Source organism: Coloeus monedula (genome assembly GCF_965178545.1).
Source record: "Coloeus monedula genome assembly, chromosome: 1".
NCBI lineage: Eukaryota > Metazoa > Chordata > Aves > Passeriformes > Corvidae > Coloeus > Coloeus monedula.
Window position 1 is genome coordinate 3717984 of NC_138781.1, and position 16747 is coordinate 3734730.

General features: G+C 42.6%; 1 protein-coding gene across 3 annotated transcripts in view; it reads left to right on the forward strand.

Moving 5' to 3' along the window:
• Positions 1 to 16747, forward strand: part of CRHR2 (corticotropin releasing hormone receptor 2) — a 142373-nt gene that overhangs the window by 10751 nt on the left and 114875 nt on the right. For all 3 annotated transcript variants that reach the window (XM_082280295.1, XM_082280296.1, XM_082280297.1), the window contains exon 2: positions 2287 to 2380. In XM_082280295.1, coding sequence (XP_082136421.1) covers positions 2287 to 2380 — 94 coding nt within the window. The remainder of the gene's footprint in view (positions 1 to 2286; positions 2381 to 16747) is intronic.

The window sequence follows — 16747 nt, forward strand, 5'->3', positions numbered from 1 at the left end:
TTTTCTGAAGACTCAGATCTGGCCTGCTCTTAGTTGGTGTCCCTGCTTTGGAAAAGAAAGGATTCATTTCCACCTCAATCTTTGGCTCAGCACATTAGTTTTATTTGTTCATAAATGTCCCCAGTGGCTCAGAGGAATTAAGTTGGACATTTCTGTGCATGATTTAGGTAAATTTGCAGGACAACAAAGAACTTATTTGGTGGTCAGAGGTCATGAAATAGCTTTTTTTAAAAGAAATGCAGTTTGAGTAAAGTAGTGCATTAGTAACCCAAAGTGATCATTTTAGTACTTCAAAATATAATTTCTGTGCGGTCACAGGCCCAATTATTTATCTTTACAATTCTGCATTACTGAAATGTTTCTCTTTTTTTTGTTGTTGCTGTTTTTTATTATTGTAAGAGGGCTTTTTAGTCTTTGGGGGTTTATTTGCTTTAAATCCAACTTTTTTTTCAAAAGTTTCGCGCACAGCAAGGCTGGTGACTGTGGTTAGCGGAGAGAAAATGAAACCAAAAGTAACATAATATGTGGAAGGCACTTTTCCCCCTAGCCAAATTAACCTGAGCTGACCCTAAAGCAAATGTGACATTTAACCTTTCTTGTTCCTGCCCAAGCTGTGCTGAGCTTGACCTCTGTCCGTTCTTTCCCATCATCTTGGTGGGGGGACAGCTGAACACGCAGCGTATTTACAGTACATGGGGAGGGCTCAAGTTTCTTCTTTGAAGTGAGGCAGTGCTTTGGCCTGGGAGGTGGCAGAGGGGTGAGGGATGGAGGGGAAGAAATGCCTCTGCTGTGTCAACTCACGTGACTGGGTCTGACATGAGACATGGCCACTGCAGAGCCTGGGTTTTGGGAGCTCTGTGCCTCAGGAGAGGGAATCTGTCCTGGCTGCACAACAGCCACCGCCTTTTTCTCCTTGACCTGACCATTCATGGAGGTTTTGATACGGGAGGCAGGAGTTTTGAGCCTCCCTGGAGGAGAAATAGCACCTTCGTGGTGTTTGTATGAAAAGAATAAAGTCTGAGAAAGGCTTTCTGTTTGTATTTCAACACTTCCTATTTTGTAAAATAGCAGCAAAGTGAGAAATAGGTAGAAAAAGGTGCTGTACAAAGAACAGTTGTTCTTTAGAGACCAACATTGCTGATGGGTTCTATTGTCATGAGCATTTACCCTCCTTTTTATTAAGTGACAGAGAATTCAGTGACGTGAAATGGGATCCTCAATCACTTAACACACCTTAAAGCACTGAAATGTAACATCAACATTCAAGGAGTAGGGTTGTTTCCCTGTGTAAAAGCTGCCTGAATTGTGTTGGAGTCATTCTGTGTAAATAGAAAGGCAAAGGCATTTTGTGTGTTACCATGGCTTTATATCCCCCTCAGAAACAGTCAGGAAGATTTTGATTCATAGTTTGAAAATGGAATTTTCTGTCATTGATTTGTCACTCCTGAATTTTCCTGCCATGTTTCGTTCTGCCTTTCTTAAAGGGCTTTCCAAGAGCTCCACGCAGGATCCCAACTTGGCTCTGTATTTTGATGTACAGCTCTGTGGGCTTCTCTCCTCTGTCTGCAATGGGCACTTCAGTAGTTTCAGTTTGAGTGTGAAAATTAAAATATCCCCATTGATTTTCAACTCTGTTTCCTAAAATTTACTTGGGGATTACTATTGTCTTGTACTGACTGCAGCTTTCTCTGTGTCCGTGTTGGCATTACTGCTCTTTCTCACTGTTATTTGCCCTCTGTCCTGAATGCTGAGGGCCAGGAACTTGTGTGTCTTTGACTGGCTAAAAAGAGCCACGGGGCACCTTACAGGGGTGCCCAATTATCCTGTATATTCCATGGAAACACTCTTCCTCCAGCCCTCGGAACTGCCCTTTGCCAATTGCTATCTCTCTTGGATGTGCAAGGATCTTTAGCACCCAAGTGCCAGTTTAAGAGTTCACTGAATCAACATGTGATATTTAATGGGATGTGATTCAGCCTTGCTATTTCAGGCATCTACTTTTAGGTGAGACAAAGTGGATCCTGAGCTTTGTTAAAGGTATTCAGCAGCTCTCACAAGAAGAGATCCAGAATAGGTGGTTAATTGCAGTTGCCTGCATTAGTCAGGTGAATTCCACCTGGAGTTGAGCAAGTATAAACACAAACCTTCTATGTCAGGGGGTGTCTGTACCTGAATAAATAATGAATGGGAACTGTTCTGAGAGTGCTGGGGGTTGTTGTACTCGTGAATGAGAAGATCTGTTCTAGGTTGCTGCTTTACCTGCTTGGTTTCTTTCTGTTTATCCAGATAGTTCTGCACTGTGAATCCTCTGTGAACCTGCCCTTGTCTGTTCTGCTGGAAAAGTACTGCGAAGCTTTGTCAGCCCGCGCCAATGTCACAGGTATTTATTCCTCCATTTCTTGGTGGCTTCTCGTTACTGGAGGATCCGTTTTCAAAGTGTCCTTGCTCCAGGAACATCTTTTCCTGCTGAGATAAACAGAGTGTCTCCAGCCTTGGCTTTTGCTTGGTGGCAGTGTGCAGTGGTGTGACAAGGACAGAGAACTTGGAAGTTTACACACCTGGAGAGAGCTTCAGGGGAACTAATGACAGCCTGCTCTCATAGTTTAATCTGTTGAATTTGCTGTATTTACTGACTGATATGATAGTTGAAGATTAGTGCAGTTGACGTGTCTTATCCATTTATCCAGACCAGTTTTTAGAAGCAGGGCAAAGCACTTGACTCTTGGCTAAAATACACCAGCACAAAAGGGATTCTTTAAGAGATGTGAAACTGGATCCAGCTTTGCTTCAGAAGTGGAAGAAGCACACTCAGAGCCACTCCTCTTCAGCATTATTTGGGGGGTGTTTGCTGCAATGAGTGGTGCTTCTGGGGGAAAAATTAAATTTCTTCCCTTCCTCCTCATTTTTTTTTCCCCTGGTGAATCTTCATGGAGGGAGGAGTTTAAAATATAATGCAGGTATTATCATTCAGGCAGTTCTCCAGCCCTGGGAAATGGCAAAGGAAACGAAGCTCAGGGAATTAAAAATCTTTCTGTAAAGTATGTCGGATCAACGGTGTTTTAATCTATCAATTCCTTAAGGACAATAAGCTGATCTAGATATCAGACTGAAGTGTGAAAGTTGTGGTGCTTTAACTGCCTCTCAATTTGCATATAAATGGTGTGTTGACCTGGATGATGAATCTGGCCCAAGCTCTGCCCCTTGTGCCATTGTGTTCCAGGGAGCAGCTCTGCCTCGTGTAGTAGATTTGTTTATATCAATTTCATGACCATCTATTCCATTCTGAAGCTGGGAACAAAGGGAAGATAAATGAGGTTCTATACTTGGACCTTTCCTTTAGGTGTTCTTTGCCTTTTGAATGTGTTTGTAAATATTATCGTAAAACTTGCCATTTATTCATGAAGTGTTTTTCTTTGTGCAAAGCTTCTATTTTAGAAAAAAAAAACCCACAAAACAAATTTCACATCAGGCTGTCTTAGAAGTCAGCAAACAATTTATTTTTCAGTTGTTGACAAAATATCATTTTCTGGGCTGTTTACATGGTGCATGAACACAGGGCATCTTCTCCAGTGGAGTGTGGTTACTGGAACAGAATTTTAATGGGAAAAGGGAAGGCAGAAGCCTCTCTTCTATTCCACTATCATTGTAAGGTATCACTGATAAGAGGTAAAGCAACACTCTGAAGTTGATTTTTATAGAGTCAGTCCAACCTGCAGCTTTTTTAGAACAAACCTTCCTAAGATACTTCAAAATCCTGTAAACCCGTACTGTGCTTTGAGAGTGGGTTTATACACATAATAAACCCCAAATATAGTAAACCCCAAATATGCTTCATGGCCAGCCTCAGGCATAAGCATGAGGTGAACTTTGGGACATCCTAGGGACAAAAATTCACTTTTTTGCTTAGCACGGACCAATGTTCTTTTCTCAGTATGGTGGATCACCAACAAGAACACGGTGATTCTAACCCTTACGTGTTGGTTTTGTGCTCCGTGAACGTTGGAACTTCCGAACAGTCTGGACTATTCAGCTATGAGCCTTCTCATTAAAAACGGAGGTCTGCAATATAACTATCACCTCTTCATGGTCAGTAAAGCTCTGGTTGGTACAGTTAAAGACCAAAGCATGATTTCATCCTAAATTAAAACCTAAAATGGAGAAGAAATTAAATGCTTTTTCTTTATTGAGATCCAAGGATAACGAGTTCCTGTGACTAAGTCTGCTCTTATATTTCAATGTCCCAAATGAGGTGAGCTGTGTTGCATCCCTCATTTTGAACCCTGGTAATGACAAGGTTGTGTCACACGGGGACATTGGTGTCATCCAGCAGCGTGGATGGAGAGAACCAGACCACAGAGCCTGCAGTGTCTGAGTCTTTGGCTGCTGTTCTTGGACACAGAGCAGATACCATATTTTAAAAAGGAAAAAAAAATCCGGAAAAGAAACCCAAGGAGAGCCATATTGAACCATCTTTATTTAGCTGGGAGAACAGTAAACATTAAGCTTTGTAATTCGTTATCTTCCCTGTTTCCTTTCCAGAAGATGCTGTTAATTAGTCCAATATGTTAATTTCCTCCTCTTATAATTACTAATTTCACCCCCCAAATATGTTCACACTAAGTATCCCAAACAGATGGCATAAAATGCTTTTGAGAATGTAATGCATGGGTAATTTCACAGAATGGCTGAGGGAATAACATTGTAAATTCATTCTGAAGCAATTTAAATCAAGAAATAATTTTTCAGAGTTGGAAGGCAGCATAACTCATTCTCTCTTTTGGGCACCATTTCCTTGAAAAATCCCTGGATGGCACCTTCCGGATTGCTTGGATTCAGTTCCTGAGCTTGATGGTGTTGTCGATGAGTGGTTTAGGTTGTTAAAGAATCACCATCAAGGCTACTAGCAGAAGTATATTCAGCATGAATTTGTAAAAGTGGGAGTTAGCAAAGTTCAGCATCAAGGTCCACTCTATCACTTTTTACATGGATGAAACACACAAAGGAAAATCAAGTTAGGATTGAGATAGAATTATTTAAACGGAGATGAAAAATGAAAAAGGGTAAGAGGCACCCTGTCGCTGTTGGGGTGGTCATGACACACATGGACAGTGCCTCGGACAAAGTGCAAAAAGCCCTTTATTAAAAAAAGCAGCCTCTTTTATACACCTTTTGTATGTTATCATTCGTGTTACAGAGTCACTGGCTGCTACACTACTACTAATAGACTTACTGGCTACTACAGTAGACTTACTGGCTACTGTTAACTAAAACATATAGTCATTGGCTACCATGGCATAAGTGTTCAAGCATTCAGGAAAATAACAGGTTGTTGGGGTTTTAGGAGCTCTCCTGGTTTTTGGGGGTTTTTTTTTCTGTTAAAGGAATTTTCCCCACACATGTTGCTAGGGGGACAAATGGCTGGGTACTTAAGAAAACCAAAAGAGCTGGCTACTCTTTTGTTTCACCTGGGTGTGTGGGCAGTCGGCCTCAGCATTTGGACAGAGAGGGAGGCTGCTTTCTTCGGCTGCTTGTCCTTCTGCTGGAGAAGCCCCAGGATCCCAAGCCCGCCTTCCCTGCCCCGCTGGGAGCTGGGCCGTGGCCGCCCTGCCCCGCCGCTGCTTCGAGCCTTCGCTGCGTTGTAGCTGTGCTCACCCTGCCTGCCCAGACCTCCGGGGGATCCCCATTTGGATACATCTCGTCTGCCACCTGGGATTTGTGCTCGTCCCTGCTGTTCCAACCTGCCGTTTCCAGCCTGCTGTTCCTGAGAGTCCGGGATCGGCTGCCCAGGGGTTTGTGAAGCCTTTGTCCCATCCCTTCCCGGGATCCCGGGATCGGCTGCCCAGGGCTTTGTGAAGCCTTTGTTCCATCCCTTCCCGGGATCCCGGGATCGGCTGCCCAGGGGTTCATGAAGCCTTTGTTCCTTCCCTTCCCGGGATCCCAGCCCGCCAGTGCCGCGTGCTCCCCGAGCTCGCTCCGGAGCGCCCCCTGCAGCCGCGGGGGAACCATCGCACCTGCCCTGCTCACCGGGAGCCGCCAGCGCCCCTGCCGGCTGCGAGCGGAACTGCACCCGAGGGGAAAGGGCCCGACAGCCGAGAAGGCTGGGACTGGGTTTGGGATTGTTTGCTGTTACTGCCAGAGTTATTGCTGCTTGTTTGACTGGTTATACACATAGAGATATATAATAGTAAAGAACTGTTATTCCTATTTCCCACATCTTTGCCTAAAAACCCCTTGATTTCAAAGTTATAATAACTCGGAGGGAAGGGGGTTGCATCTGCCATTCCAAGGGAGGCTTCTGCCTTCCTTAGCAGACACCTGTCTTTCAAACCAAGACACAGGTGCAGATATGTTGCTGGTTTTCTCCTTCTGTTGTTTAACTTTCATGCTTCTGTTGATACTACATTCTCATGGGCAAAAGCTAACTGCTTTTCTTTTCACGGGATTTTCTCACGAATAGAAGTTAACCATGTCCAAATTAGAGTCTGTGAAGCCTCCAGACTTGCTGTCAGCCTCAACAGCACCCTTCTGCTGAGTCACAAGGGTCAGAGTAGACCCCCTCTTGCTTGTTAAACTCTTGATAGGTCTTAGGTGCAGCTCAGTCCAATCTTAGTCCCAGACCAGGTCAATGGTTTTTATCTAAAGGATTACACATGTAATTAATTAGCATCACCTGAAGCACCACCATCAAACATATCAGTAAAAGGGGATCTCAATAAGATGCTGTAAAAACACCAATTCAGCACAGATGAAATTTTTACACGGCTTCTGAACCAGCAGCAGTGTGAGGTTTGTTCACAGCTTTTAGGTGGATCACAAGATTTTTAGCAGCTCTCAATCACTGACTAATTCAACATTTACAGAGGGAGTTAATAGAATTTATTACAACTGCAGTAGTCAGTCACAGAGCCAAGATGGCAACATTGCTGTAGGTATCTAACTTTCCATCCTGGCCACAATCTGGGCAGGTAATTACTGGAATTTTAAAAATTCCAGTAACAATGGAAGGTAAGGAATCTCCCAAGGCTGTCAGGGAACGACTGAATATTCCCACTGTCATTCCTCACCCAACATGGTCACTGCTCCCACCTTGGCCACACCAAAGTCCTTGGTAAGGGTCAAGGGACACTTCATCACCAAACTCATTTCACAAAGGCCACAGCCTAGCAGGAATTCCCAGGATCATAGAGCAATCCAGAGGAGAGCTGGGGAATGGGGGAAATGCACCAGTCCAGATGGGGATGTGTGTTTGTGAACTTGAAGAAAAACTGTGTTTAATTATTACTTTGCCTTTGCATATAAGAGGAATTGGTTGAAATACCAGATTGTATTTTTTTAGGTGACTCAGCTAAAGATGTTTCTGATGTTGTGATCTCCTGGTCTGGTTTGACTGGAATTACAGTGATATCCAGAATGAGCAGGTGGCTGTAAGTCTATATATCTGTATGATACAGGCACTGAGTTATAGCTTGAATTTTTATAGGAACTTAAGAGACCAGGGGTCTTCAGTTCACGCTGATATTCCGTGTGTTTTTGCATTATTCCCTTCACATCCCTTGACTTTCCCATCTTAACATGTTTCCACAAGAGACTGCAAGTCTTGGGTTACATCTGATCCTACTTAATTTTGATCTGCATGGAAATCTTTTGATCCCCCTATTTGTTCCATTGACACATTTGACCACACAATCTTTAAGATCTTCTCAAAAGGTCTGAAAACAGGAATTTTGTCCAAAAAAGTAGACCAGCATGTGACTGGCCAATGCTACTGTGCTGTATCAGTAAAAGAATTACATTCTCTGATTTTCTTCCTTCTCCCCCTTCAGTCACTTTGAAGGTTGCAGTTTGCATTTATGGTGTTTAGGTGTATGCAGACAATCCACTAAAGGAGGAGCAGTAAATTAGATGTTGTGCATTTCATTTCCAGAAGTCCTGGGATGCACTGAAAGGAAAAATGATTTGTTCCTCCTGGTGACTGGATCCTCTTGAGGTGGGGCTTGGTTCCCTGACCTCATTCTGGTCACTCTGTAGTGAAAGGCTGTTGTCTCACAGAAATGGTGTAAACATCCTGATTCTAAGTGGTGCAGGATTGCACCTGCACAAATTCAGGGTTACACTACTGCTGTGTTGTTTCCTCAAGTCTTTGGGGAAGCTGTGGTTTAAGGAAGTGTTGGTGGATGTGGGAGGAATGTACCCAGGGATGGATCCACAAGTTATCAAAGATGCTCATCAAGTCTCTAGCTAACCTGGAGATTGCCATCGTTTTCCCAGTTGCTGGGACAGTGTTTTATACTAGAGGCTCCTCCAGCACTTACAGAAGCACAAAACTGAGAATGTATAAATAGTGTTCCTCTTGGTTGACTTGTTAGTTTGAAATAATCAATTTCAATCATTCTTGAGTCAATCATTCTTGAATCAATCATCCTTTTAGTGGATGAAAGTTTTATGACGCACAAGTGTATTTGATACCTTGCTTTCCATCCTGAACTACGAAGGTGAGGCCCTCTCTGCTCCAGGGCTTATTTATACATCACACTGTTCTGTACATCACACTATTTGTTTCTTGGAAACAGAAGTCTGGCATCATTACACCCCTAAATATCCCTCCAGAGTAATGGCATGGCAGCAGTTCTCGCTGCTTCCCTTCTGCTTTTCCCAGCAGGTCACATCAATGAGCAGTCCCATTTAGAATGAGAATTGGATGAGCTATTTATTTTCACATATGCTTTCACTCCCTTGGCGTCAGCCTGCTGGCTGCGGCTCCCCACGCTGCTCCTGCAGCTGCCTGGGGGACAGGATCACATCCACAGCACCCAGTCACTGCTCCCAGGCATAAAGATAACCTCAGACATCAGTGTTTGCATGGTCACCACTTGAGCTGGACACCAGCGACCTTCCCAGCACTTCCTATTTTCAGAGGTTGCAACAGCACTATTTAAATAGAGGTGATGATGTTGGTTTACTTTCCCACTGCCCCAAATGACATACCAGGCAGTCTGGCTCTGCTTGCTTGTGCTTCCCAAAATAAAGCTGACAACGCTGGGTGTTGTTGAACAATTTGTATTATTGCCCTTATAATTTAAAAAGTTGCATTTTTTCAAGTCTGGTGTCCTTCCAAACTGAGGGTATGGAAATCCCTCATGTATTAGGAAACTGTAGACATCCCAGCAAGTTCTGTGGTCCACTAGAGAGGATTATTAGAGTAATAGAACAACTTAATAATGCCAGGGTTGTGGGTTTGATCCCTGTATGGGCCATTCACTAGAGAGTTGGACTTGATGATCCTTGTGGATCCCTACCAAATCAAATTATTTTGTGATTTAGGTTGGAAAAGGCCCTTAGTATCATCCAGTCCAACCATTAAGATAACACCTCCAGGTCTACCACCAAACCGTGTTCCTAAGCACCACATCTATTTCTACATTTGCTGCAGAAACAAAATATTTATGAGGGATTTGGGGTATGGGGGTTTATTTTTTTTGGTAAATGATTTCTGGATGAGATAGATGAACATATCTAAAGGTTATCCACATTTATTCTAGGTGTCCAGAGGCTGACAAGTTCTTCCAAATTTACAACAACAAATCTTTAAGCTGTGTAAAGGAGGCTGTAAAATGCTCAGCATGAAACATGCTTCAGGAAGAAGTTGCTCCAGTGTCTTGATCCCATGGAAAGATGCTTTTGCAGAATCTCAGTAAAGCACCAAAGGAAGTAATCTGCCCTCACATTTTACGTTATACAGGAATGTAAAGACTCTGGGGAACACACTGCTGAGATTTCTTTCATATTTCAGAAGAGTGGCACACCTCAGTCGTGGCTGTCATTTCTGCCTGGTGTGTTCCTAGCAGACCCTCAGTAGTGACTGTTACAATGCTCCACTCCATCAAATACACTTAAATGCTTGAATTTATACAGTTGGTACAATAAACACCATTTGCTGAATGTGGTTTCTAAATTAGATACCATTTTTTGCACACTTGAAAGATGATAATACACGCTGTAGAAGCTCTCATTTTGTCGAGTTCCACAGAACAGATCGAGTGCCTTTTCTCTTCACACAGAATCATGTCAGTGTGTCTGCTCCTAAATGAAAACACCCCCTGTCCTTTAAATCAGCATTTCTCTCTGGTTTTAGGGGATGATGAGCCCTCCAAGCATTGAAATAACGCTGTGGGCAATCTAAGAGTAAACCCACGAGTGGTACTACAGACCACTGTTCTGAAGGATGGGTGGTTCAAGAGGATGTCCAGCATCTACAGTGGTGCACGATAACTGTTATCAGGAAATGGGAGAAATTGGGTAAAATAGGCAGTTTTTTTGTTGTTTCTGATTTCAGTAAAATGCCCAAGAGCTCATGAACCCGTGGCTGAGTTGACTCTCCAGGTCAAGAATGAGCGTCTAGATGTGCTCTTGCTGACATGCAGTTGTGGTCTCGCCTTTGTCTCCCTGCTTTGGACAACATGGATGTTTCCATGCTTCTTTTGGAGGGGTGTTCTGAGCCACACTCAGAGCCAGATTCACCCCAGAGCCAGACCGAGGTGAGGCTGAGCTCCATCCATTTCTTTGTGAGGATGAACTCTGTGTGTCTTAGGCCTCTGTGTGTAAAATTGTACCTGGGGGTGCTGCCTTTCTTCACTAGCAACTACTGACCGTGGAAAAAGAGGGTAACCTTCCACCATCTGTTCTTGGTGTGTTCAAGATGTGCCCAAAGCTGTTTGAGAATCCAGCAGTGGCTGGTTTGAGGAAGAGAAGGTGAAAGGATGCTCCGTACTTGCAGGTGCTGTTCTGGCCTATCCTGGACCAGAATTTGAACACAAAATGGATCAGAGATTCAGCTTGAAGAAATCACCTGCTGTAAAGTTGGAGCTGACAGCTCATTGTTTAACTTTGAGTTGCGTCACTCAGTTGAACTTTGAGGAATAAACTCTGTTATGCAAGGAATTAATTGGCCTTGGCCGTCAACCCTGAGATGAGAACATCTTATTGTATAGTCACAGAACCACAGAACAACAGAATTGTCTGAGACCTTTAAAATCACTGAGTCCAGCCCTTAACCCAGCACTGCCCAGTCTACCACTAAACCCTGTCCCCAAGTGCCACATCTACACCTTTCAAATACCTCCAGGCTGGTGACTCAGCCACTTCCCTGGGCAGCCTATTGTCCCGTGTACACAAAAATAGTTAAGCACCAAAGCTTGTCAGAATGGAAAGCAACCTGTAAAGCTCCAGCTCTATACTGTTCAGCTTTCTTACTCCATTACCAAATAAGAACGATGAGGGTTGGTTTTTTTTTACCTCTGGGCATTCATCTTACTCGTTAAACTGTCAGAGGGTGGACACTGCTGTGTAAGAGATAGATAATGGAAAATGTTAACATGGTTTATGTAAGCTACTCGGACTTGAGCTCTTCAACCTTCGCCCTCTCTGCATCTTTATTTGTAGCAGATTCATTCTCTTTGTGGTGCTACTGCTGTGCATAAATGGTCAGACAAAAGGGCTGTTTATGAATGCAGGTATTTCAAATTGCACATACCAGTAGCTAAGAGGTGACACAAATGAGAAACAGATTCCTAAGGGTATGAAATGCTGAGTGGTGTCTCAGCTCCACTGATGTGGGGCAGGAGTCTGATTTCAAGGCTCCCTCTTCACCCTCTGGACTCTCCACCTTGTGCAGATGTCGCTGGTACATCAGGCCAAGCATTCAGAAGCTGATCTCTTGCCTGCTGTTACTGTAAAATACACAGGGGGTTATTACCATGCCAGAGGAACCTGGTCCTGTTAAGGAAATCCTCTGGGATGAGCATGGAGGCTGGGAGAGTGTTCATTTATCTCTTGTCTCTGTGTTGTTCCCTAAATATCCACTGCTGGAGACTGGAAAATGCAGTAGGTAGACCCTCAGGCAGAACCAAAAAAGGCTGCTCTGGTATTTTTAAACAAGCCTATTTTTCTTACTTACTGAGTTTAGCGGCAGCCTAAGGCCCGCTCAGCTGTAGATGCCTACTTTGCAATATCCAGAGTTACAGGAAATTAATCATTCCCCTAAGAATCTGCTCTTTCTTTGAAAGTATCCCTGAGGTAATTCCACAGCAGGTGGGAGACTGTCACTCCCTGCCTTCTGTGCAAATAAAAGGGAAACAGTTAATATCAGAAGCGAGATGTATTTGCAATTTTGCCATTAATCTGTTCAAGGAGAGTGCTGGCGAGTTCAGCCCTGTGAGCGCGGGTGTGAAATCTTTAGATGAATCCTCAGTGTGGAGCCACACCTCAGTGGGCATCAGGTCTTTGAAATTGGTATCAGCTAAACACAAGACTTCTGACTGAGGTGGGTGGCTTCTTATCTGAGCAATTACTTGCAGGTCGTTAAATATACCTATACCTATATATGTATAAAAATATACACATACAAATATATATTGATAGCTGACTATTTCAGAAGTCAAGAGTGTCCTTATGCTGAAACTGTCCTTCCAGTAACCACTGGGTAAACATCCTAGTTCTAGGATTTAGGAGTATCATTGGTATTTTTTGCTGTCTTCTCTCCAGAAAAATACATCTGTTCTCTTGTTCTAGTTAATTTAAAACTTAGCACAGATCTCCATTTTCTTCATGGATAAATAAACTCAATTTACGCATTTATTTATGCAGGATGCTCATCAATATTTTTTCCCCTGTTATTCCTAGAGGTTTTAAAAGTCTTGAGTTTTAGAGGAGGGAAATGCTGTTTTAATGCCACAGTTGCCACCTAAAGTGCTTGTCACTTCTGCTTGGGTGAGTGCCCAGTTCACTCAGATGTGACTGGTGTTCTCTCACATTATTTTGATGGATTACTCTTCTTCTTTTGCTGAATTTCTTAAGAAACCTTCTCACATCCAAACATAAAATTCTTATTAGCAGAAAAAATACAGTTTTTTAGGTTGCTATAAAATAGGTTGTTGTGCTACGAATCTTTGAGACAAGTGAGACAGAAATTCACCCAGCAGATGTACTTTTTACAAAAGCAATTATTTTTTACAATATGACAATGAAAATTAATGTAGCTATGCATGTTAATAAATTTTTGGCTATTATTTCCCCAACCTGAAGGATAAGATTTTATGACCATTTTCAACAGGGAGACAGAGAGCTCAGGGGCAGCAGTGGACACGTGCACAATAAAAATTGTTTCGTCTTCTGTTTTTCTGTTACAATCATCAGGATTTTATCAACATCCACAAGACTGCAATAAACATGTCTGTTTGATTGGGAAAACACACAGTAAAGGAAAAATCTATGCAGCATTACATGGTATCTGTTACCTTGTTTTTCTGCAGTCCCATAGTCCACAGACAGAACAAGCAAAGAATACTCGATTTTTGATCTGCATTGCAGATTTCAGAGCACTTTGTAACTCTTTATCTCATTCCAGGAGGCCTGACTGTAGTGGGTTATTTTAAGTCAACAATTTTGCAGTTACTTCTTGCTTCCAGTGTTACAACAAACAGAAATACTTTGTTCTGGTTAACTTTCCACAGTTTAAGATTTTGAAAACACGTAGCCAAAGCAGAATCAGTGGAAGCTGAGGGGTGTATATTTTTATTTCTGTTCTATGTGTGGTGAAAGATAAAAATGAAATGATTTGCCAGGAATTCAAAGCCAATCACCAGAGGAGTATCAGAACTTGAGGCGTTCCCGCTCTGCAGGCTGCCTGCAGTACTCGGTTGGGACTGAACCCAGAGCAATTAAAAGCAAGCAGCTGACATTTTTGCATTGCAAAAGTTTTAAATACTCCGTTGTAGCCTGGCAAGCCCACACCCAGCCTGAGAGCTTTCTAATGGATTGGTGCAACTGTTCTTGCTTTTAGCTGCATCTCTTTTAAGTGTTGATATCTTCATTAGATCTTCCTCAGAAATGCTGAAGGCCCCAAAGGTGAAGCTCATAGTTATAACTCCACGCTAAAAGAATGGATTCCATTTGAATTTTTGGTGGCTGGTGAAAAATTCCAGGGAATAGAAGTAATGGTTCTGGAAAAGGGAGTGCTGAGGTGTTCACAGTGAATAATTCAGTGACTATTGGAAGCTCAGGTAAGGGCAATGGAGATAATTTGCCCAACATCCCAACATTAGCTGGAGCTGGATTTGAAATTCCTGTCTCTCTCCCATGCTCTAATAACCACTCTCTTCCTCTATGAAATGTGTCACATATTTTGATGTGGAGAAAATAGGATATAAAATGTTACAACACTAACAGTGCCTGCCTTGTTTTGTGCTGTAGAAACACCTTTATGCCCTACAAAAGATGGTATTTAAAGGTTTTTATGGAGCAAGGGTGAGGTGATCAGCGTTATAAAAATATCTGTCCTCTTTGTCTGTGCCATGGATACAGCTGGTTATTGATACGGAAATGCTAATGGTGGATGCTCTGGATTGCCCTGGCTGCGGGTGTGGTTAGTGGGTAAATATATTTGCTTTCTTAATTAATGGTCAAGATGGGCAAGGCTGTCACGGGAGAGAATAAGGATGTGAGCAAGGCTAAAGTCTTATATGAGCATGTCCAGCCTTTGATCTGAGCAGTAGCTGGAAAGTCTCAAACACGTGATTAAACCTGACAAGGAAAACTGAAACCCAGTCCAAGTGAGTTAAAGAAAGTTGTTGAGTCACTTGGGTCCTGGCAGACCCCACTGAACTGTTGCAGAATATTCTGGCACAGAGCCTAGGAGGGAGTCAGCTGTGGGCTTTACCTCAAAGAGAATTTGCCCAAACACCTCAGCACACACAATTGCAGGGTTTAATGTGTGACAGAAGTGCTGCTAACCTTGTTACCATGACAGCCTTTGGTCTCTCCAGCACTTCTCTTCCCGGAATCTCTCAGGGTGTCCGTGAATAAGCAGCAGAAGTGCTTCATTCCGAAGCTCCTTTTTTATTCCTCCTCGTGTTAGTGCAGTCTGAGTCAGTGTTTTTCTTCACCTTCTATACCCTATTCCTGAGATAGTAAAGATTCAGTGCTCATTTGGAATTTTCACTGGATAGGGAGGGGCTGAGCAGTTGGGGGACAGATGAATGTGTGTCTTTCTCCTCCAGGCTTTTCCTCTACTCTCTCCACTTTTCTCCTGCTCCTTCCCAAACTCCTGAGATAAGAGACATCCATCTCTCACTCCATCCTCCTCTTTGGACCCTCAGGTCCTCCTATACATCTTGTTGCAGATTTCTAGACGTTCCCACCAGTCCTTATTCATTTTACAGAGCCTGCTGGGCTGTTAGAAAGATGGGGGTGGTGGAGATGAGGAGGAGCAGGATCTAGAGCTGGACATTGCTCTGAAGATCAGGGAGTGGATGGGCATCTGGGACTTTTTAAGGTTTTCTTCTCCTGCTGTCATTTCTGCACAAGCTCAGTGGTTTAAGACTTAATGGAGAAGCAGCTGCTGTGGGATATTCCAACAAAAGTTTTCTTTCAGTTGTCCTAATGCACTGAGGGATTCCCAAGCACTAAATACAATTACAGCCAGAGTGTTTGCTGCTCCTTTCTTTAGGAATTTCCAACACAAATTCTTAGGGCAATGATAATATAAAATTTCCCATAGGCAAAAAAAAAAAAATTAAAAAAAATTCTACTTAAAATCTTAATACTTCTGGCTGCTAGTAGTTGTCTACGTGAGAGAAAACCAATTTTTACCTTTAGGAAACTCCAAATCATACAGATTTAGGAATGTGTTTCATTTTCAACAATTACTGCTAGAGATTAAAAAAAAAAAAATCTTGATTTCCATAAGTTTAAATGTTTTCCTTTAACAAGGTAAAACTTTTTACATGCCTGGAAAATCCATCTATGCAAAAACAATCATACTAAATCCATAAATGAAAAAATGGCCTTAAAATAATTTTTTTACATTGTTTCTAATCAGAAAATTATTAGAAAATGATTAGAAAGTTAAAGGCTTGTCTGAGTAAATTCAGGCATTTCCACACTTGAAAATAATGAGGATAAAGCTCACTCTCCACTGTGGATGCCAAAAATTAGGAGAGAATAATTCTACCCCTCTTTTTTATTGTCCTCTTCTCTGCTTACATCCATTTTAGTGCAATTAAGGTATTTATTATCAACATTTCATAGCCCTCGGCTTGCATTTTTGTGTGTTTTTCTCATAAACTGAATAGTAAGTATCCAGGGAAAATGCTGTTCTGAACAACAGGGGTTCAATTAGGGAAAGCAGCAAATGCATTTCTAAGAATGATCCTAAAATTATGGGAATCATTTGAGTGGAAAAGGCCTTTACAATCATCAAATCCAGCCATAAATCCAGTACTGCCAAGCCCAGCACTCAACCACGTCCCCAGGTGCCACATCTACAGAATGACTCCACCTCTTCCCTGGGAAGCCTGTCCCAATGCTTGCAACCCTTTGGATGAGGAATTTTTTCCTAATATCCAATCTAAACCTCCCCTGGTGCAGCCTGAGGCCGTTTCCTCTTGTCCTATCACTTGCTACTTGGCATGAAACATTTATTTTCCATTGCTGTGGGCTTCTGCTTCCACAATTTGTGTGCCACTGAAGACCATTTTTGGTGATTCATAATGCAGGAATCTACTTCAACGCTGAAAAGACCAGTTTTTCTGTCATCAGCACGCTTTGGTGTAGATGATGTAGTTCAGAAACATAAAGGAAGGGGCTATTCAGACTTTTGGCTCCTGAGAACTGGAATGGTTGTTAAAGTGCAGAATTCTTTGAAAACATTTCAAAACCCATTTTGTCGGGAGTGAGAGGGACAATTTGAGTC